The 23,231-nt window shown below is 42.1% G+C and overlaps 1 protein-coding gene across 6 annotated transcripts in view; it reads right to left on the bottom strand.

Moving 5' to 3' along the window:
- Positions 1-23,231, bottom strand: part of vwa8 (von Willebrand factor A domain containing 8) — a 116,755-nt gene that overhangs the window by 63,632 nt on the left and 29,892 nt on the right. For all 6 annotated transcript variants that reach the window (XM_079254073.1, XM_079254070.1, XM_079254072.1 and 3 more), the window contains 12 exons: positions 21,570-21,730; positions 21,371-21,484; positions 19,094-19,286; positions 18,938-19,015; positions 18,742-18,857; positions 15,313-15,413; positions 13,034-13,140; positions 12,497-12,568; positions 7,942-8,018; positions 2,779-2,854; positions 1,641-1,776; positions 1,226-1,345 (listed from right to left, as the gene is read on the bottom strand). In XM_079254073.1, coding sequence (XP_079110199.1) covers positions 1,226-1,345; positions 1,641-1,776; positions 2,779-2,854; positions 7,942-8,018; positions 12,497-12,568; positions 13,034-13,140; positions 15,313-15,413; positions 18,742-18,857; positions 18,938-19,015; positions 19,094-19,286; positions 21,371-21,484; positions 21,570-21,730 — 1,351 coding nt within the window. The remainder of the gene's footprint in view (positions 1-1,225; positions 1,346-1,640; positions 1,777-2,778; positions 2,855-7,941; positions 8,019-12,496; positions 12,569-13,033; positions 13,141-15,312; positions 15,414-18,741; positions 18,858-18,937; positions 19,016-19,093; positions 19,287-21,370; positions 21,485-21,569; positions 21,731-23,231) is intronic.

Below are 23,231 nucleotides of genomic sequence, written 5' to 3'. Positions count from 1 at the left end.
ATTGTGAGTAAAGTTTGAACCATAAAGGAACTGTATGTATCACAAATGTCATGCTGGGTTCTTATTGAGTTAAAACCAGATGGGATGAACTGTGTGTTACTCCGTTGTTTACTGGCAGTGAAGGAGCCATTTCAGTCCTGGCCAGTCGACCCGGTGGCTTTCCTTCTTGCCGTAGTTTTCAGTGAGTGCTTGTTTTTGGAATTTAGCCTCCTGCTGAGGAGTTGTTGTAGCTGTGTGACGTTGTCCAGACAGTTTGCTCCACCAAGAACAGACCCACTTCCATAAATCAAGCTTCATTTAAATTATAAGTTTTCATACAGTTGCTTTGCAAAGTGCTTTTTTTACAGAAGCTGCTTTTACAGAAGCTGCTTTTACAGAAGCTGCTTTTCTATGACATTATTTTGCTAAATAAAAGCGACATTTGTCAGTTTTGACAAACAACTGAGATTTGCGGGTGTTTCTATTGAACTGCATCGAGCGCATTGGCCGCAGTTTGGCTCTGAGATTAATAACTTTTCTTTAGAGCAGGTTAATAGTTTATATTTTAACACTGTTTCTGATTGCTTTCCTGTTGTAACCCTCATAAAGGCTTATGAGGGTTACACCAAAAATGGTTAAACATAAAAATGTGCATGAAAAATGGTCTCGTTGGGGTGATAAGAGAATTTTTACAGCTTTTTTAAGCTTTTGTTCCCCATTGTCTTTTCTAAAACTCTAAAATTTGCAGTTTTTTGCTTCACAACGCGCCATCTTTACCGGAAATGAACTGGTCACACCTCCTACGTCATGTCTGGGGACACGTACATGCAAAAAAAAATGTTTCCATTTCACTTTTGCAGAATGTTTCTTTATCAAAACGTTGGAAAAACCAACTCATGAGAGCGTAGAAACTTTTTAGCGATATTTGAGACTTTTTTGGGAATGTAGGTGTTTCCATTAGTGGTTTTTTTATTGCAATATTTAGTTTTTTCACAATTCTAGGTACAACGGAAATGCACCTAATGTTGCACGTATGCACCCACACACAGCCCAAACACACAACCTCTCGTTCCACAATAATAAAACTTTGCATTCAGCTTTCCGTCTCAGCATGTGGCTTGACACGTCTGCGAGGAAACGATTATCTGGTGGATCAGTCGACATCAGGACCCGCCTCAAGAATGACCACCGTAGACACACAAGAGGAAATGTCTAATGGTGGTGGGTTGTGTACATGTTTGTTTACCTAACGCTCCAAAGAAGTCGTTGCCCAGGAAGGGAAAACCAGGTCTGTTAGCCAGGACGATCATCCTGAAGTCTGGGTGCATCATGATGGTGTTGGGCCTCCCTTCAGCTTCACGCACATCTTTAAAGGAAAACAGTTTTTACACATCTTCTTTGTACATCTCACATTTTTTACAAACACACATTTATCATGCCGACTTTATTACTTTATAAAACCCAGAGTTAGGACAGCTCTAGCTCTGCTTACATTCCACTGGCAGCATGAGAAGATGTCTGAGGCTGCATGGAAACGCTACATGTTTACTCCTAGTTTTTAGCCATTAAGACTTTTATCCTGATGCTTCCAAACATCCAAGCATGAGCTCGCCAATTCAATGGTCGTCTGTCCAGGCGTTTAAGTCTTAGCGTGACCGTACCAGCAATGATTCTGCGCCCGTCGGCCAGGATCATCTCTCCGCTCTCCACCAGGGTTTTGAGGATGCAGGTGACATTAGTGGGAGCTTTGTCTGCCTCATCGATCACAAGGATGTGACCCATTTTCACCGCTTTCACCTGAACACATGCAAGCAAATCGTTGGTGTGACAGAAGTTAGAGCTGGTCATCGGACATCTGAGAGCGTGGCAGTGTGGAGATCTCACATGTAAGGTGATGTGATCAGTTTACTTAGTCTTAGTGAAGACTCGAGCTGTAGCAGATGTCTGCGTTAAGTAAAGCAGTCTGCTGAGGAAGATGCCGAAATGAACCAGTTTTTCTAAATCAGACTAAAGCGTTTTACACACTCCACCAGAAGCTTTTTGTTTTTGTTCTCAAGGCCGCGAGAAGAAAAAGTTTGTTTTGTTCCAGTCAATTCATCCTCGCCGAGAAGCTTTGTTTGCAGTAAGGTGGGGATAACTGCACCGGTGTGTGTGTGTTTATGTGCATGAACAACCGACCAGGTATTTTTATATTCAATGAGAAACTTCGCCCGTAGCAGGACAGAGTCTGACGTCGTAAACGCCGTAAATACATTTTCACTCTCCGTTTAAACTTCTGCAACAGATGCAGAAGTGACCACTTTAACCACGCCCACCTCAAAGTCCGACCAATCAAACGATACTTCTCATGAGAAGACGGTTCATGTTGACTGAAAGAGCCGCATCAATACACGCCTGGGAGAAAAAAATGATGTTTTGTTCTTTTAGCGTTGAGAACAAGAAGAAAGTTCTGGTTTCTCACATGATGTCTGAGAGGCTTCACCCACTGACAAACCAGAGCCAGCGAGAAGGGGGCTGCACAGGGACGCCTGTGGACATAAACCCCTCTCCCCCCTTGACACATGTTCCTGTTGTAGCCTAAACATGCTGCTGTTCTCCTTGCTAAATGAAGTCAGTGTAACTGAACGTTTGAGCACACAAGAACTTGAGCTACATGAGTACAATACACATTTATAAAGGTACAAATTCAAGATTTAAACTACAGTATCATCCTATTATCATGCATTTATCATATTAATGGAATGTGCAAGGAAAATAAATGTGTAAAGATAATAAAGGGTGGGTGTGTTACAAACTGACCAGAGGTGAGTCCTCGTATGTGATGATCCCGTCTCGGACTGATGGCTGCAAGGTCAGCGTCTGGACCGTCGTGTCCCTGAAGAGGAAATAAAATCACATTAACTCTTTCAAGCAAAACAACGGGGATAAACCTCTGAATTCAGTTTGAAAGTTAAACTTTCTACTTATAATAATCACAAACAAACCACGAGCAAACCTGATCTTTTCAGGTTCTTAAATTAGAACCATTAAGAGGTGTTTTCTAAACTTTAGCATGTGTTATACCTCAACAATGTTTAGAATCCATTCCAAAAGGACTCGTTAAGAGTTTTTCCATTTTTCCTGAAAATGATCAGAAATATCGCTGGTTCAACTCAACTCAACTTTATTTATAAAGCCCTTTAAAACAACCAGAGTCGAAACAAAGTGCTGTACACAATCGGCCAAAATAAAAACAAAAAAAATAAAACAGTTCATCTTGCGCCAAGAGGGGGAACATCCTCATTTTCATTCAACAATATGTAAAAAGCATGCTAAAGCCCGTTGGTAAGGGGATGCTTGCTTCTCAGCTCTGTTGCTCAGGTGTCAAACTCCAGTCCTGGACGGCCGCTATCCTGCAGGTTTTTGTTGTCTCCCTGCTCCAACACACCTGACTGAAACTCATGAATAGGTTGACAAGAAGCTGCTGGATCCATTTGATTTAAATCAGGGGTGTTAAACTCCAGTACCTGCAGGATACTGGAGTTTAACACCCCTGGTCTATAGAATGAAGGTTTATCTGTCTACCAACATGTACATCAACATCCTAAAGAAATCTTGCTAACATATCATAACGAGAGCTGCGTTCCAGTTAGAGGAAGTTTGGCTGTTGTTCATGCTGTGTTTTGAATGTTTTGCTAATATTGTGTCCCCGAGTTCAGAAGCATAAACTGTTTGTGAAATGGTTGAGGAGGGGGATAAACGGGATCAATGGGTGTGCGATGTCTAAATAGCCACGAAATGCGCAATGCGGCAGTGACGTCACCATCCGGTGCCCCACGGAACGTAGCAAGGGGCCAGGATATTCTGATGGTATCAGAAGTGGGGAATGTACGGGGTTTACCAATGTGTCTACATTTTGGTGTGTTCTGGATGTATTAATGTGGGGAGTTAGGAGAAACCTGTTCTTTGTGGTATTTAGGAAGTTCCTGGTGGGCGGGGCTTGGGATTCATAAGAAGTGTATTTTGGAGTTGTCGTCGTGGAGAGTGAGGAGTCGAGATTGGAGTGTAGCGAGTCAGTGTGTTTTTGGAGCTGGAGAGGTTTACTAGTGGAATCGGTGTAAATAGTTGTACATATTGGTCACTGGATAAATTACTGATTTTCTGGGAACAAATAAAAACACCTCAAACAAAGTCACGACTGCGCCATCTTATTGGGAACAGTAAAGAACCCCGTGACTCCACTTGACTGGAAGAATGTTTGGACGACATATTGATTTAGGAAAAAGGGCCTCATGCTTCTTCCAACCAGCTGACACCTACACCGACCACAACCCCTGCTGGACAGAAGCAGATTCTGTGGCCAGATGTTTATAGTTTATCTGCATCCTAACAGCAAAAAGAACAGTTATTAAAAACAGGCTTGTTAGCTCTGATTCTCCAGTGCCATCTATAATGATCCTTCCTTCTTTCCTCCCTCTTCTACCCAAGAATTCCTCCAGCTCCCCTCCATACCTTGCAGCGTGACCCAGGACCTGTCCCAGTTTCCTTCCTGGCTGGCTGCATCTCTTTTGCTTTTCTGAGCCACATCTCTGTAGGATTTCAGTCACAGGCTCCCAAAAGCCACATGCACAGATCCTCCTGCCTCTGCCCTGCTCTAATATTAGCAGCAGCCACAGTAGCTAACCAGGCCACATCCACGCTCAGCTCCACTTCGACTTTCACAAGACTTTGACCAAGAACACACGCGCCGGCCGAGAGGACAAAGCGGCTGTTTGTACACGCCGATGCTGTTCCACATACTCCGAATGATGAACACAACGGAATTAATACCTTTTACTGTGTTATATCTCTCCTTCATGTTCATCAGGTTATTTACAGGTTCCTATTTATTTCTCTGTGACATGCTAAACGTTTTCTTCTTGGTGCAAAGTGCCTCTGATTGATCTAACCTACATTCAACAGCTCAACACACAACCCACTGATCTGTGGATGAGCAAGTCTGACCTCATTTTCCCGAGGTGTGATTGTTTGAGTATTTATAGAAGCAGAAAAAAGGGGGGGAAAAAGGACTCCTTGAAATGGTTTCTCTTTAATATGAACATGTGAAGTCCTTGTTCTGGTGAAGAGCGGCCTACTTTACCGACTGCCAAAATAGCTTTGACACCCTTCGATGGGAACGGCATGGCTGGCAGAGCACCCAGACGACATCCTGACAGCTCTCAGCTCCTCATGAACAGGATTACTCTCTTCGTTTTCTGAACAAATCAAAGATGCTGAAAGCTGAAAGCAAAATACGGTGATGTGAAAACTAAAGTCCACCCTCCAGAGCAGGGGTGTCCTGCTGGTTTTCTGTGTATCCCTGCTCCAACACACCTGACTCAAACTAATCAGTCATTATGCAGAACTTCATTGTATTGGATCCATTTAGTGGAATCAAAGTGTGTTGGAGCAGGGATACGTGGAAAACCGACTGCGCTGCAAAAACTGACATCTAAGTTAGACTAAAAATCTTTAACTGAGTACAAATATGCTTATTAAAGGTAAGATAATTCTTAGTTTTTATGCCAGAGAATTCCTCGTTTTAGGAGTATTTTTTACCTGTTTTGGGAAGTCTTGACGAGCCAAATTTTCTTGTTCTGTTGGCAGATAATTTATCTTATTTGAAGCAACATTTACCTAATTTTTGTATATTTTTTTCTTGTTTTTTAAGGCGGAGTTTTTGCAGTGAGGACAGCGGCCCTTGAGGAGCGACTTTGGACACCGTGCTCTACTGTGTATCAGGACATGATGAGATATGATCTGCTCTAACCAATATAAACATTTAGATAAATACCACCTCAGATTAAGAACAATACAGGATATATATACAACGTACTACAACAGTTCCTAATCCTGGTCTGGAAGTACCACTGACCAGTGTAATTTAGAGGTAACCCTAATTTTACACACATGAATTAACTGAAAAGGTTGTTAACAAATGCAAAGAAGTCGACGAGGAAACTCATTCAGGTGAATCAGGTATGTTGAAGTAGGAACACATCTAAGACATGCAGGGCACACGTACAGTTGTGCTCATATGTATCCATCCCCTTTCATTAAAGAAAAGGTTGAATTTACAACAGTCACTCAAATAACTGGAGACTTAAAAAGGAACAATAACTAAAAATTTGAAAAAATATAATTTAGTAATATAAGACACTGTTTTTTCATTTAATTGAGTTGAAGAAAGAAAAAAAAAACAACCAAACAAATGTGTCCTGGACAAATGAGAGACTTTTCTGTTGAACAGTGGGACAAAATACCTGTCAACAGGTGCAGAAGTCTGACTGAGAGGAACAGAAAACACCTGACTGGAGCGGAAACATTAAAGGATTCTTCAACTAAATATTACTTTATGACTGATGGAATATATAATTAATTATCTTATTTGTTTGCTTTTAAAAATATTTCTATTGAACCAGAATTAGAAAATAATGTCATGATTTTCATCAAATGTTTATTTATTATTACTTGTTTTTTTCCTCCTTTAATAAAAGGGTATGAATAAATATGAGCACAACTGTACCTCAGAAGCAGGACTATGAAACACTATGATGCTAAGTCCGTGTTTATGCAACAAAATGGACATCTTGTTCAAAACAAACTCCATCATTAGCAGGAATAACTTGTGCTGACTGGTTTCTGTATGTTGTTTACGTTCATTCAGGTTTGCAGCAGTGGTTTGTGCGGCTCTCTGCAGGTCCTGCCACAGCGTTTCAGTCAGGCTGGGGTGTGAACCCTGACTGGATCATGTCGACACCTCTTGTATATTTACTGTTGTGTTTAGGACTGTTGTCCTGTTGTGTGATCCAACTGCAGCAAAGCTGTACGGTAATTCACTCCTAAATACTTTGGTATCCAGATGAGTTCAGGGTCCACTCAACAACAAGCCCACATCATCATCCCTCCACCACCATGCTTGACAGCTGATATTCTGCGTTCGTGACCAGACATTTCCATTTTAGTCTCATCTGTCACAAGAAGATTGTTCAAGTACTCTTGATGTTTATTTAAATGCATTTTTGCCTGAAAACAAAGTCTGATCTTGCTGAGAAGTCCTTCCTGGGAAGATTAGCAGATGTCTTAAACGTTTGCCACTTGAACCCTCTTTAGTGTGAATGGCCTGTGATCGCTCTCCCGATTGATGGGTAGCAACAACACTTTTCTCCAAGATCAACAATGAGGTGTGTATCTGGCATTGTGTGTTAATACTTCTGCTTTTATAGAGGAGCTCACGCAGACGATGATGATGACCAGTTAATCGGTTGATCAACAGCGCCTGGCTTCTACTGCCCTCTTAATTCCAGTAGAAGCAGCCAGGATAGATTTAGTTCTACCGAGTAAATAAGGACACATTTAATCAGTTGTTGCTGCTCATCTGAGGTTGCATTTACCCTGTTTTAATACCTGGTTATGTCCTCATACCACAGATTTTCACAAGTACATGTTTCCTTCATCTTTATCTGTGATGGGAGGCTTTTATTCACTCACACTGCAATGCAGCTGCATTCTCATGTGATCACAGCTGAGAGGGTTCCACAACGACTGATGATTGATTAAATGCAGACATATCAAGAATTACTGCGGACAGTAAATGGTGGTAGTTCCTCTTCACTAAGTAGTTCTACTCGGGTCGTGTGTCTGCTTAAAGTGACATTAACAGGTCTCTTTATTTCACTAAATGACCTGCAACCTCTAAAGAAAGGAAGGATAATGTGCTAAATTATAATTTACTGATTAGAAGACTTAATGTTTTTTTCATTGAGTTGAAGATAAAAACAAAACCAACAAAGAAGTCGGTCCTGGACAAATGAGAGACTTTTCTGTTGAACAGTGGGACAAAATACCTGTCAACAGGTGCAGAAGTCTGACTGAGAGGAACAGAAAACACCTGACTGTATGCATCTACATGTAGCATGCAAATGCTTTGTGGGAAGGTCTTACCTGTGGAGCTGCAGGTATTCTCTGGGCCTGTTGAGAAGGTGCAGGAACCTGTCCACTATTTTATTTTTACCCACGCCCTGTGGAGAATCCAGGGATTAGACAATCAACATAGAGCTGAGACATCATAAACCACAAGTCAGCAGCCGGAAACACAAGCTGTGTTAATGCGTCCACCTGTCTGTGGACTCACATTTCATCACACAGAATGAGCTTTTGCCGTTAAGAATACCAGAACAGGACCCCTTTTAACTTAAGAAGTTAAAGGGGTGCTATTCTGGTATTTGGAGTTTTCTGAGCTTTCTACAGTGTTACAGTGTTGAATCCTCATCAGACATGTGAACGGCACTGTTTTTTATCACCTAAACGCATGTTTGAGTTTGAGTTTGAGTTCCAGCACGCTCTCCGTTTGGTTTCCATGGTGACGAAAAACGCGTCGTTTTGGAGAGTTTTTTCTACTTGGAAATCCTTGTGACGTCCCGGGGGATAAGGTTGGGTGATTGGTTACCTTCTACTGGTTAACAAGGGCATGTACAAATACATCAGGCGGGTGGAAAACGTGGGATAAAGTTATTTCCAACGATGGCTGGTGAGTTTACCAAAGAGAGACATCCTGCTGCATTCGTTGCTGTGGGTTGCTGTTTTCCACTTCGTTTTCAGGGTCTGATTCAGGTTCCAACATGTAGGGCTGGATGCTATGTGTTGACATTGTATTTTGTTTTTTTATTGAGTTCATATTAGCCTAATGCTTCTGTTTATGAGATGTTACAATGACGGTGAAAGCAGGTGCGGTGCGCGCTCCCGATGTAGTGCAGTGGCGGGAGGCGGGGCTTAATTTTATTTTAAGTAAACTGATGTCACTAAAATCCGGCAGTTCTGCCTCTCTGCTGTGCAGAGACGTCTCTGACATCTGTTTTAACCTCTCAGCCTCCAGGACCAGCTTGTGAAGCAGGCAGAATCCTTCAGGTTGAGTTATACACCTGTTTCTCCTTTTGCTGTGAGTAAAACGTCAAGTTCCATAGATTTACACAGAAAAGAAAACGTTTCTGTAAATTTCATCAGGTCACTAAACTAAAATAACAAGAGGAAACCGGACAAGGAAAGAAGAAGCGTTAGCACTAAAAGCTATCTGCAGCAGATGAACAGGACCTGGAAGCGACGTCCAGAAGGAGCAGCACAGACCTGAACCATGCATCTGGACCTCCTGTTGATTCTTTCACTGTCGGCCAAAGTCTTATCAGATATGGTCTCCATGGAAACGTAGCTAAATAAGGTAGGGAAACGGGAGGAAAAGGCTGATGTATGCCACACGGCAACGGATCCTCCCCAGAACCCCACGGTGCTGAAGCCGTCTGGGATCATCCGAACAGAGAAGCAGAACAAAACGCTGAAACATCCAAAGAAGAACTCTGGAAAGTCTTACAAGAAATCTGGAGAACTATTCCTCAACACAACACAATTCTGCAGCCAGAATTCTGCAGAATCCTGACCAGAACCAGCATGAGAGATCATATTTCTCCAGTTTTAGCCTCTCTTCATTGGCTGCCTGTTGAATCTAGAATAGAATTTAAAATCCTTCTCCTTACATATAAAGCCCTCCACAACCAGGCACCACTATATATCAAAGACCTCATTGTTCCTTATATACCAAGCAGAGTACTTCGTTCCCAGACTGCAGGCTTACTTGTGGTTCCTAGAGTCTCAAAGAGCCGAGCAGGAGGCAGAGCCTTTGGTTATCAGGTCCCTCTCTTATGGAATAAGCTCCCAGTTAGTGTTAGGGAAGCAGACACCCTCCCCACCTTTAAGACTAGGCTGAAGACTTATCTTTTTGATAAGTCCTATAGCTAGGGATGGTTAGCATCCCTTAGTTATGCTGCTATAGGTTTAGACTGCTGAGGGACATTTCCTGATACACTGAGCTTCTTTCTTTTTCTCTTTATCTCTTTCTTTTACCCCCCCCCCCCATAACAGTGTTGCATCATTAACATGTATGTCTCCTGTCTCAGCAGGTCTCCCTGGCCGGGAGTAGCAGTTCCTGTTGTCTGTTGTCTTTCTGTCCTCTTCCTCCCACACAGCAGAGGCAGATGGCTGCCTGTCCTGAGCCGGGTTCTGCCGGAGGTTTCCTTCCTGTTAAAAGGGAGTTTTTTCCTTCCCACTGTTGCCAGTGTGCTTGCTCAGGATGGGAGATTGAGTTGGACTCAACTCAATCTGTTGGTTTCCTTATATAGGCTGTTATGAATTGGCCTTCATTATGTTTTCCCCTCTGTCTGTAAAGCGTCTTGAGATGGCATTGCCGTGATTTGACGCTATATAAATAAAGTTGAATTGAATTGAATATATATATATATATATATATATATATATATATAAATATACATATATATATAAATATATATATGTATAGTTCTATACATAGACTGTATATAAAAAGATGGGCGGAGCCTCCGTGACGTCACCCGTAGGTTTCTGAAGAGCTGAATTGAAGCTCGGTGGGCGGTTCCTACCATCACCATCTTGTCAGCGTCATGCGCGTCGTCTCGCCCGGAAAATACAAATATGGGCAAAGAGGTGGAGCTGAGAGGGGGGCTGTGAGCGTCATGGTGGATGATTGACATCCAGCGAACTCCGAGCTTTCTGTAGCTAAGAGCTAACCGAGCTAACCCAGAGATAACAGGAGCTAACCAGCTAACAGAGGTAAGCGGGCTAAAGCTAAGTCACATTGTTAACCGGCTAAAATCCGCGGTTGTTCTACGTTCTTCTGACTTGAAGCGGGAGATCGGGCACCTGTCAATCAAAAGGACACGCCCCTAAATATGCCGAACTTCAAGATTAAATTACTTTTAAACGGGCGAGTTTAAACAGTTGACATGACAGTTGTCATGAAGGTAAACCTGACCTATTAAACTGAAAATGGATTTTTGAACCAGGTTGTAAATATGTTTATTTCTGCTGTGAAGTTGGTCTTTTTAACATGGGAGTCTATGGTGAATTGGTCTGTTTTGCAGCCCCTAGTGGATGAAGGGGGAACTACAGTTTTATGTACTTCCGCATAGACTTCACTTTTAACCGTCGGAGCTTCTTTATCTCTCTCTTTTATTCCCCCCCAATAACAGTGTTGCATCATTAACATGTATGTCTCCTTTCTCAGCAGGTCTCCCTGGCCGGGAGTAGCAGTTCCTGTTGTCTGTTGTCTTTCTGTCCTCTTCCCCCCACACAGCAGAGGCAGATGGCTGCCTGTCCTTGAGCCGGGTTCTGCCGGAGGTTTCCTTCCTGTTAAAAGGGAGTTTTTTCCTTCCCACTGTCGCCAGTGTGCTTGCTCAGGATGGGAGATTGAGTTGGACTCAACTCAATCTGTTGGTTTCATTATATAGGCTGTTATGAATTGGCTTTCATTATGTTTTATCTCTGTCTGTAAAGTGTCTTGAGATGGCATTGCTATGATTTGATGCTGTATAAATAAAGTTGAATTGAAATTGAAAGAAATAAAAAAGTTTGTCTACGAGGGTCCAGACTGCGGTGAAGGAAGAAGCAAACATTTGCCTTCATAGCCCTCAGTATCGTGCAGACTCCGTTTCTGCCTCGTTTACACTATCTACAAGTTTTAATGAACATGCAAAGACAAATGCATGTATTTCCTGTTTCCCTGGTGAAAAGAAGACAGGATAAGGAATGGCTTAAATCTTTCCCCACTGTAAATGTGATCAGATACAGCTCTACCTTCATTAGAAAGTTACTGCCTATAAATGTATCATTCTAACCTCCATTTCACCCTCACACGGACCGTAACTTACTACATTAACATGTTTTATGAAACTGGAGTTTAAAACTGTAAGATACTGAGTGAGCGACAGATCATGTGTGATAAGTAAAGTGATTTTCCACAGAGTAGAAGCTACAGGAGCCTCTCTTTGTTGGTTTCTGGCACTCCTGCCTGCGTTTGAAACAGAAAGCAGCATCAGGAACCCTTTATTTTACACATTGCACAGCTGTAAACAGAGATAAAGAGGTGTTTGTGTCACCAGCAGAGAGGGAGAACCCCGTTTTGATGGAACAGGGCTGTTCTGCGGGACTCCCACTGCCTCTCCGGTCGGCTGCTGCATCTCTCGGCCAGTCTGTCAGACGTCCAGTAAGCTGCTCCGACAGATCCTAATGTCTCAGCTTCATCCATGCACGCTCATGCACTCCGATCTGCAAATGGCTTCTCCCACTCAAACTTTCTCACATCGCACCCGTTGACATGTATGCAACGTAGACACCCTCCTCTGGGTACACCATGTCCACTCTCTCTCCCCCCTCCTCCCTTTAATCGGCTCTGCAGTGGGGACACACTGCGTCCCTGAGGGAGTGCTGCATGTGTCCTGATGCCAACAGCGACTTGTGAGCGCGTTTCATAACTCTTCCCCTCTGCGCTCAAACTGAGCTGACGTGTGTGGGCGCCGGCTGCAGAGTCGACATGCAGCCGCCTCTGCAAACGGCGGTCATCATCCGACCTCTACGGACAAACGCTTTGATGTTGGCAAAGTGGGGAGTTAGGAAATGTTTCTGTCATTTAGCTCACCTGGTTGCCCACCAAGAGGAGGTGCTCTCCCAACTGAAAGTCTTTCAGCATGTCCTCCATCACCATCATGTGCTGCCGGGACACAAGCAGGTGGAGAATTGTCGACTTCAGCTGAACCCACACAGTGTTACACACATTATGAAAAATACATCACCTCCTTCTGAAGACAGAAAACAGGTCAGAGAATAAGTAGGCCGTCCTCCTTGCACTTGTTTTTTTTTTTTTTTTTATCTCCAACACAAGCAGGCAGAGGGAAAGGGCAGAATGAGGACAGAGTGGGGAAGAGACGAATCTGGGTCGCACGCTGTCACTACTCATGCCTGAGGATGTCAGAGTGTCATTTCCTCTGCTGGTTCCTCTCTGGGCATTTAGTCACTCTGGACCACAGAGGAGAACATTAATGAGGGAGCCAACCAGAATTGGCATACGGTGTATGCAAATGCCACCAAAAGCAGGTCGGCGGCTGCAACGTAACGGTGAGGTGGGATTCTACCAGCTGTCAGGATGAAGCACGTCTTCCTTCTGCTGTGTGCGTACCTGAGGGTTGTCGTAGAAGAGCACGTCGGGAACCTTCATTTTCTGGTCTGGCTTGTAGACGGGAGCCGACACACTGCCAATCGTCAACACACCATCCTTTACCACACCTGCAGATGTGTAACAGCACGGTTATCTGCTGTCCAGCGCCGAGAAACTCAGCAGCTTCAGATAAACGATGAGAATAAAAACGTTCTGAATTCAACTGAACACAAAAAGCAGCTGTTGTAGGTTTATTTCTATGTTTCTGTATTACTGCAGCACCCTGACATGCAAGAAAGGAAAGCGTAAATCAATAAATAAATAGACAAATACATCAATAAATGCAATATAAATAAAATTATTATTAAAAAGTTGCACCATTTTCACAACATTTTTAGATGCAACTTCATTTATAACACTTAAATAAAAAAAAAAATTAAAAAAAACTTGACCAAAGTGCTAAATTCTCCAACATTAAAAACCAGTCAATATAAATGGAACATGGACATTACAAATTTAAAATACATTTAAACAAAATAAAATATTTAAAAACAATTAAAAAAAAAAAAAGAAAAACATAATTTCTGGAATTAAAAAGTGGAAAGAAAGAAAAATGATCTTTAATTCATCTATTCTTCCATGATACCCCAGCAGAAATCAGACTTTAGACGCTGAATTCCAGAAATCTTTACTTTTTCTCCATAGTTTGAATTTTTCCACTCAGACCAGATTCTGACTTCCACTCTTTGACCTTTTGACTTCCTGCAAATTATTTCAGGACTCTAATAGCTCTGATTGAAAACGTCGGCAAGTAAACCAACCTGAACCGTGTCTGCAAACTGGTTTGGGTTTGTGATGTCAAAACTAAGCGTTTGTTCTCCACTACTACTATCTACTACTATGCACTACTATCCTATCACTACTATATTATCCACTACTGTTTCAACTTTTATGTATCTATTCAATTATAGTTACTCTAGTACTTTTACTGCTACCAAAATGTTACAAAAAGAAAAAATAAGCACATTGAATCCTGGCTATACTGTTCCAAATAAGAGTAGAAAATACAAAAACCTTCCTCATGTAGGGAGGGTGTTACATAAACCATCAATCCCAGTTTATAACGAAGCAGATCCACAACTGCATCATAAACACATTTTCCTGCTGTTTCTGTTCATCTGTTCTGATCTAAATGTATTTCTTTAGATCAAGTTATATTTTTGTACTCGTATTCCCGTTTGCCTGATTTCTACCAAATATTGAGCTGGCTAAAACTCAGTACAGTAAAATGTCACGGTAGCCAGAAGTATGCACATGCTCCTGATGCACCTTACCACACAGCTTCATCGTTATTTATCTATTTAAGTTCAATCAGCGCTGCAGAGAAGTGGAGAGACGCTGAGTCTGATGTGAGCGCATCTATTAGAGGTGGGAAAATCGAATTAAAAAATCAAATATCAAGATATTTTGCTTCACAATTTTAAAATCAATTTTTAAGTTTTTTTTTTCCCCAAATAAATAAAAATAATCCATTATTTAATTTTTGTCATTTTTATTGATCTTTTTACTTGTCTCCTTGGGCGTTATAGCAGCAGAATGATGATCTGGCTTGTTGTGTTGTTTTTAAAATCAAGAAAAATGACCAGCAAAAAACGTTTTTGACACTTTTCTTTTTGTGTTTAGTTTACAAATATCCGCTATATTGAAGATTTATGAGAATCGCAATTTAAATCCAATCGGCAGCCAAAAAATTGGAATCGAATCGAATCGGGACAAAAGCGTATCGTCACATCCCCATCATCTATCATAAACATTATCAGCCGACTATCATCCACAATAATCCCAGCAGCAGCTTCTCCACAACCAGCTGAACACATTCTGCTTCCACAGGCTGGAAGTGGAACATCACACACACTCGGTGGTCTTCGGGTCTAACCGTGACTCGTGCACGACTCAGATGAGTCTTTATTACAGGAAAGTTGATCTGCAGCTGTAGCATTTGTCATTCCTGGTCTCACTTTTAATCTGCTGGGATTTTTCTTTCATCAGACGGGAAAAATAAAAAGCAGAAAATGTCCTTTTGTGCAACTTTTTCGCATAAAAGTTTTTTTTATTAATAAATACATTCAGCCTGCTGCCGTGCCTCACAGCCTTTGCAGGACACCTGGTGCTTTGATACCTGGTCTGCAGCAGATGGATAAATCAACTCCAACTCTCCTTTCTGCTCTGATTCAACATGTTTTTACCTGAAACATCCAAACTGCAGTGGAAACATCTTTATTCAGGTGCTTTGGACTCACATGGATGATCCCGGGTGTGTTCAGCCGGGTCCGGTTTGTCCTGTATGGAGCAGTTACTGAGGCTTTTGTCCAGAGAGGCACGGGCCAGGCTGGGCAGGAACCTGAAGAACACATCAATAAAACTTTTATTTGACCATGTCTGCGTCTCTGCCATGAAAGGACTGAAACATCTGCGCACCCTCAGACAACAGACGTGATTCAGATCAAGACGTTCACAGCAGAAAAAGACAGATCTGGATCTACCTTAGAGTTGTTATAATCCTTTAAATGCTGCATAAAAAGTCACCTTTAATTTGGCTTCTGAATCAGTTTGAGTGTTATTTTTAGGTTTTTACTATCAGAAATATTCAGAGAATGTTCACAGAAAAAAAGGAAATTATAATATAAGGGGAAAGCTACAATTTAGAAAACAAAAAGTAAGAACAACAATGAAAAAGTATGTGCACATCAAGCTGTGGAGTGACTTTGTGGAACATGCTGGATTAAGAGTTAAAGCAAAGCAGAAACATAAATATATTCAAAAAGAGGCACAAAAATTTCATGTTGTAAAAGTACATGGATGAGAAAAAAAAATTATATCAGGAATATTAAAAGTAGATGGATATTTATGTAATATTTTGTTGATATGGCTTTAAGTATATGTATGTATGTAGTATTAGACCTCTTCAAATTTGACCTTTTTCATCAAACATATGCAAACTGATATTTTTCCCATTCTCCAAGGTCTAACTTAAATAAATATACCAGTTATTTTGATCTTGGACCTTGGCTATGCCTGCCTCAAGAGCCATGTAGTTTTATTGTTGACGATTTTCAAAAACAATGCAAAATCTGGGATATTATGTCCTTGTTTTCATTGTAGCTTCCCAGAGGTTCAGGCTATAGCATTGAAAGTTGTACCAAATGAAAGCAAATAAAATGTTCTTGCATATAGATGTTAACGCATTAACACCTGTGTAAATTTGAACTAATTTTAATGCACAAACAATGTCAAACATTCATATTTTCATGCTTGGAAAGGATGACATCATATGACACATAATTGTTACTTTTAATCCAAGTACATCACAGTTTGTCACTAATTATGTTTTATTTCGTTATTTGAGATTGTCAGTTAAGATTGATTTGGTCAGATTTGTGAACTGCTGACATCATGGCACCTTCAAGACAGCTATGCAGCGAGAAGTGGTTAGCGATGCAAGTGAACAGGATGAACCAACTGGAAAGAGAAGAAAGGTGTCAACTCCTGGCACAAGGTTGTTCAGTGGTGTGTATCTCATTGGGAAACCCAGTATCAGTCAACTTCCTACTAATCGCCAGGTGTTCCAGTATTCCCTGCATTTGAGGAATGATACAATGGGTGCCGTTTTGCCACTTCTCTTTCACATTGCTGAATTTTGGGTTGTCAGGACTCTTGATCTTGCTGAACACAGCTTCCCATGCACCTCCAATTATTACCTCTGATATGTGATGGCCACAAGCGAAGTAGAATACCTTTTGTCTAGTGTTTCTTCAATCAGCTTTGCTGCACCGTTGTTGATGTCACTGTTGCTTGCTGTAGTATCAAATACCAAGCCTACAATGTTGCCTGTGAGACCCCATGTCTCTATTAGCTGCAATGTAGCATTGCACTACTGTGGAACTTTCCCTAGTACTAGTGCCTTGACTGTTCTCTGGGTCTTCATCGCTGATGATAACATTTTCTCTTCTCTTTCTTCTCGGAAGTTTTTCTCTCTAGACTCCTTCTCAAACTCCTTGTCATGACCTGACATGTGTGCCAGGCGAGTGGTCTGTTGGTCCAAGTAGAAATTGATGTCCTTTACCTTGGCATCCTTTGTGAGCAGTTATTTGGTTCTTATCTCCTCCACAGCATCTTTTGATCCAATATCAAATAACTTGCCTAAGTCATCAGAAAATCTTAACAAATCAATCTTAACTGACAAAATAACAAATAAATAACAAAATAAAACATAATTAGTTATAAATTGTGATGTACTTGGATTAAAAGTAACAATTCTGAGATAAAGTTATGTGTCATATGATGTCATCCTTTCCAAGCATAAAAAATACCGGTAAATGTGTTGCAGCTGGGAGTGGCTTGTATATCTAACATGTTGAAACAACAGGATAACTAGAAAAGCAGACCTTCGCCAAGCATATTGTGATTAACACCCAATATAACTTCAAAGTGATCCAGAACCCAGGATCTCTTCTGGATCTCCTCCAAAATGTAAACATCTGTTCCTTATGAGACCCCCAACATATCCCAAAAATTTCATCAAAATCCATCCATAACTTTTAGAGTAATGTTGCTAACAGACAACCAAACAAACTCCGGTGAAAACATAACCTCCTTGGTGAGGTAATTAAAAGACCAAGTAAACAAAGTCCGCAGAAATACGTAAACAAAAACATCGGACCCTCGTGTCCACCCAGTGGCATGGAAACGAACAAACAGCACCTCTACTGAAAGCACACATCCCACAGATTCCAGTCTTACCAGTTTAATGTCGCTATGACCAAGATTCACTCAACCAGAGTCAAAAGAAGCTGAATTTATGCATAATTTTTTTTTTAAAACATCGTTACATATTCTGTCTTACTTTTGCTGTTTTGCCTCCAAAACTTGAATCCGCCGACATAAAACTGCATTAGGTAAAGCGACTGCGTTTCCCACGGTGCTTCAGGAGTAGTTAGGCGGACAAAATCAGCATTTTCTGCCCGGTAACATCAGTTTGATTGGACGACAACAGGTGTCAGTCATTCAGCGTCACAAACATTCCCTGCTTTGTCGGTGCTGAATGGTCACATTTATGTAAACATGATGACATCAGTGTGATTCTACCGTATCACACGATTAGACAGAGGGATTGGTTGTACCGATCGGCCAATCAGAGCCAAAGTTACGTCCGTTATGCACACGCCCGCTGCATACAGTGACGTGGTCGTCAGTGGCGCGGCGTCTGCTTTGTACTTTTTATATAAAAACCAGAATCTCTTTCGGATCACCACCAAAATGTAATCATTTGTTCCTCGTGACATCCCCAACATATCCCGAAGATTTCACCAAACTCCATCCATAACTTTTAGAGTAATGTTGCTAACAGACAAACTGACGTAAACATAACCTCCTTGGCGGAGGTAAATATGTCCTGCATGGATTTCTAACTTTTAACGGTGACATAATGCAGATAAAGGTTTATAACACCACTGCATGGTGCTGATGTCATGTCATCAGGTACATCAGGTAAAGTTTCATCTGCACAAAGCAGTTTGTGTCTCTAAAATCCACTTTTAATGATCCATAATGTCCTGATCCATCTGGTCCCTGAAAGCCACTCTCTGAAGGAAAATAACGGCGCTTTTATCAGCGCAGATCAAACGGCATCGTACACGCTACGAGGTGTGAGGGTGTGTGTTTATGTGCACCTGGAGAGACAGGCCTTGTTGACGGCGTGAGCGATGCTCTCCTCGGGGTACTGAGAGAGGCGGCGGGAAATCCTCAACAGCTGCCTGGTGGAGAGGGACGAGGCGAGGGACTGCGCCTGGAGAGACAAGCCGTATGCGAACACTTTGTTTCGCTCTGGTACGAGCAAGCGAGGTGGAAAACAGCAGACTAACTTACTGTGGGGTCGTTTGTCTTGCGGAGGCTGTGTGTGAGGTGCAAAAGCTGCTCTGCTGCTTCTTTTGGAACATTAGGCGTCTATAAATTGGAAGAGAAAGGGAGGTTTGATGTGGAGGGAGGTTTCCTGTCAGATGAGCTGCTGGCTGCGGCGCTCACCAGTCCCTGGATGAGCTCCATCTCCTCCGCTCTGGCCAGCGGCGTGACGGCGTGGTACAGGAACATGGTGAGCAGCTCAGGGCCCAACCACTGCTGACCTTTGCTGCTGCTGCTGCTGCTCGACGTGGCGCCCACAACGGGAAGCTCTGCCAGGGCCAGCACTCTGAACGACGGATGGACGGGGAAGATCGACCTGAACACACACACAAACACACACACACACAGCTGCACACCAGCAGTGGAAGACGCACGCCGTCGAACATCTGTTGAGCCGTGTCCAAGTAGCTGTGGGAAGGAGGCTCAGATGTGTGTGAATGTGCGTGTGTGTGTGTGTGTGTGAGAGTGTCCCACCCAATCTATGTCAGGGTCAAAAGCATGACTTCTGACAGCTGGTTGTGAACTCCTCTGATTCAACAGGACAGCAGGGTCCATGTCTGCCAAGCCAGAGACACCCACGCTGGATATATTTACTCCACTGCAGGCGAACGCCAGCGCTAACCATCATCATCCTCACTGGATGAAGGTGTGGGATGAGACGGCATGCATGCATGCACATATCATAGGCCGGTATTATTAGCATTATTCATACGCAGTAATGCTGGATGCATCCAAACGGTGAGTTGGTTTCTCATTTTGTCTGTTGTTCCCGTAGTTACCGTCAGTCGGTCGGTCTGTCTCCTGGTCCCAAAACGTTGAGGCAAAATTAATTTCTACCGTCGAAAACTGATTAAAAAACAAGACTCACGTTGAACAAAACATCACATTATCCAGATTTTATCTGTATTTCTATTCTAAATTAACTATTAAGTTTTAAAATGTTTAAATAGCCTAGTTCTGCATCCAACTAGACAGTCCCCCAGCATCTTCCTACGATGACCTCTACTGTTTGATTTCATGCTTGTGTTGTTCTCACTCACATGTAAGTCGCTTTGGATAAAAGCATCTGCTAAATAACTGTAGAATAGAATAGAATAGAATAGAATAGAATAGAATAGAATGTCATTTGTTTTCTTCGTACTAATTCAACCTTCATGCTTGTTATTGTTTGTTTTCAATGTTCATTTCTAATGTTTTCTTTTTCTATGTATTTTTTTAAGCAGTAAACAGAATATTTAAATTATTATACTTATATTCATAACAAAATATATATACTAAACTGAATTTACAATCTATTTATTTTCAGATTTCACTTTTTACGGTATTATAACTGTAGAATATTCCTATGTTATATCTTTATTATATGATACTAAAAGCAACTTTATTAATAGACTCTTTTATAAATTATATATATATATATATATATATATATATACATATATATATACATATATATATATACATATATATGTATATAAAAACACATTTAAGAACATTATAAACTATGTTAAGTGATGTAAAATGTTGTATGACTATATTTTCATTTTATTCATGTTAAGTTTGTTTTGAACAAAAAAGCCAAAGACATCCTGATATTTACAGAGATGGAAATAGATCCCACTCTGAAATCATGGCGGTCAGGCAAAAACACACACACACACACACACACACACACTTGCATATATATAAATACAAACTTTGTCTGAGCCACAGAAGTGGAGGAAAAGGAAGTGGATACAGTTAATCCAGACGCCCCACCACAAACATCCTCCCTGCCAGCCTCGGCCACTTTTTAAGACACACACACACACACACACACACACACACACACACACACACACACACACACACACACACACGCACGCACGCACGTAAACACAAACCCGTTTCATGTGACAAACCTAGAGACTCTAACAGTCCTATAGGTTTAAAAACAGCTTTATAACCATGAACGGCGCTCCGCTGCACGTTAACACTCCTGAGGACATTAAACCCGCGCTGCGCTCCGTCCTCCCTGCTGCCTCCACTGCTTTGTGAACTCCAGTCTACCTGACTAACCCCCCCAACCCCTCCCCCGACAGGAGCTTCGTAATAAGCTTGTTTAATAGGAACACAGATGAAGGAGGGACACATAACACACATGAAGAGTGTGAGACTGTCTGAGTTCCTGTTACATTTTTTCTCCCTCACACACATCTTTCCACACCTTCTCATACACCTAAAGCTGAGGGATGATGAGGATGAGACAGAAAGCCTCCAAAACACCCATCTGAACGCCTCACACTGGTTACTTCTCAGTCACGCACCAACTTTCCCTCCCCATCACTGCACACTGCGTTAGGAAAGTCACATTTCCTCTCGTTATTTAACCCTGACGTGTGTGTGTGTGTGTGTGTTCACCTCTCCTGCAGCTGCTGGTCAGTGAGCTGCAGCTGCTGCTTCAGAGTCTGGTATCTGTCCCACCTCAGCAGCCTGGAACCATCATAAAGATCCAACTCCCTGTCATGGAGCAGCCTGGAAAACAAGGCGCAGTGGAGCGTGAGAAGCATGTGTGTGTGTGTGTGTGTGTGTGATGCTCTGCATTTATCAGCCGGAGTACCTGGAGAGCACAGCCAGGGTTCCCAGGTTGACCGTGTGGATGGCGTCCAGGATGAGCAGCTTGCCCTCGATGGCGGCGGTGACCAGCGGAGACGGCCTCCACGCCGTGTCTCCGTTGGGAAGGGTGTACCTCTGCTGGAGGAGGTCCCGGGCCGTCATGTCCTGGAAGTCATGGAGGAAGAGGCGAGAGGGGGTGAAACAAGAGCAGAGGAGGACAAAGTCATGATGGACTGATAAAAAGGAGAGAAAAAGGTCAGGCGTGGACGGGGGGGAATATCTCCTGAAAACGTTTCTTCTCAACATGTTTGCATCTTTAGAAATCTGGAAATGTTTAGACTGATAGGTGGAGCGAGAGGTGGATGGATGGATCAGGGCTTCGTCAGCAGATATGGGGGCGCCGCATCGAGCTGAAAGCAGAACCGCTTGATGTACTGGTGAAAGCTTCATCTGCGATGGCAGAGCAGGCAGCTGAAGGAGCTTCTGTCAGCTCAGTTTAGAGCTTTTAGACCAAAGAAGAACTGGTTCTGGTGCCAGAGCCAGGAGCTGGTTCAGCTTCGGTGCTAGCAAACAACTGGTTTTGGTTTCGACCCAAAGAGTCGGGTCGGTTCTGCGTCATCGCCCGCCGGTCACCAAGAACAGAATTCAGGATCTGGAAATGTGGGTTTCTTCTGGGTCGTTATTTGCTGCAGCCTCCAGATCCTTCTTCTGGTCTCCAGATATCTTCTGTAAACTTTGTCAAACTAATTTCTTGTTGTAATATTATTAATTATCATTTATTAATAATAATAATAATAAATAATATTATTAACAATATTAATAATATTAATATTAAATAATAATAATATTATTACTAGTAGTAGTAGTATTACTGCATTACTCCATCACTGTACTGGATTAAATGATGACATATTAAGGATGATATTATTTTAGTACAGGTATTACAAATATAGTGGGTTGTTATGGTTACTGTATTGCTGATGGATTATTTATTGTTGTTATTGATGTTATATCACCTCATCACTGGGGGGGGGATTATATATAAACTTATGCGTCTACCCACTCCTTTTGAATGATTTATGTTTTTTTTCCTCTTTCTTTTCTTAATTTTGTCATTATGTTCAAATAAACTTTCTAAACCAAATAAAAAAAACCCTTTCAACACTCATATTTTGGTCAGGTCACCCCGCTACCAGCTGCTGACGCACACAACGTGGAGCGGTTCCAAACTCCGGCCCAGCAACGAGTTGGTGCCAGGATAGAACCGGTTTTGAGAACCGGTGCTTAGTCTGGCTCTGGAACCAGCTCTGGAACCAGTTTGGTCAAAAAGCCCCCAGTGAGGAGCTCATTCATCTGGTGGGAGCTTAGTGTGTTCAGGCATCTGTATGAGACACCTCCTAGCCGCCTCCCCTTGGAGGTTTATCGGGTCCTGAACCCCAGGTCTGACCCATAGACATCATATAAACATAGACGCCACATCGTACCGCGCTGCCTCTACGAGCTGACGTCTCATCACGCCGCCATCTTGGATGGGTCTCCATGCACCTCCAATGCATTTATTTGTAAGGTGTAGGTCCAACCACAACAATAACTTCCCCAATTTTGACCTGATTTTCTCACAGTTTGGTTTGTTACAAAACGCAGAGATATTGTTATGATACAGATC

The sequence above is a fragment of the Telmatherina bonti genome (assembly GCF_933228915.1).
Source record: "Telmatherina bonti genome assembly, chromosome: 15".
Taxonomy (NCBI): Eukaryota; Metazoa; Chordata; class Actinopteri; order Atheriniformes; family Telmatherinidae; genus Telmatherina; species Telmatherina bonti.
This window is presented reverse-complemented; position numbering and strand designations above follow the sequence as displayed.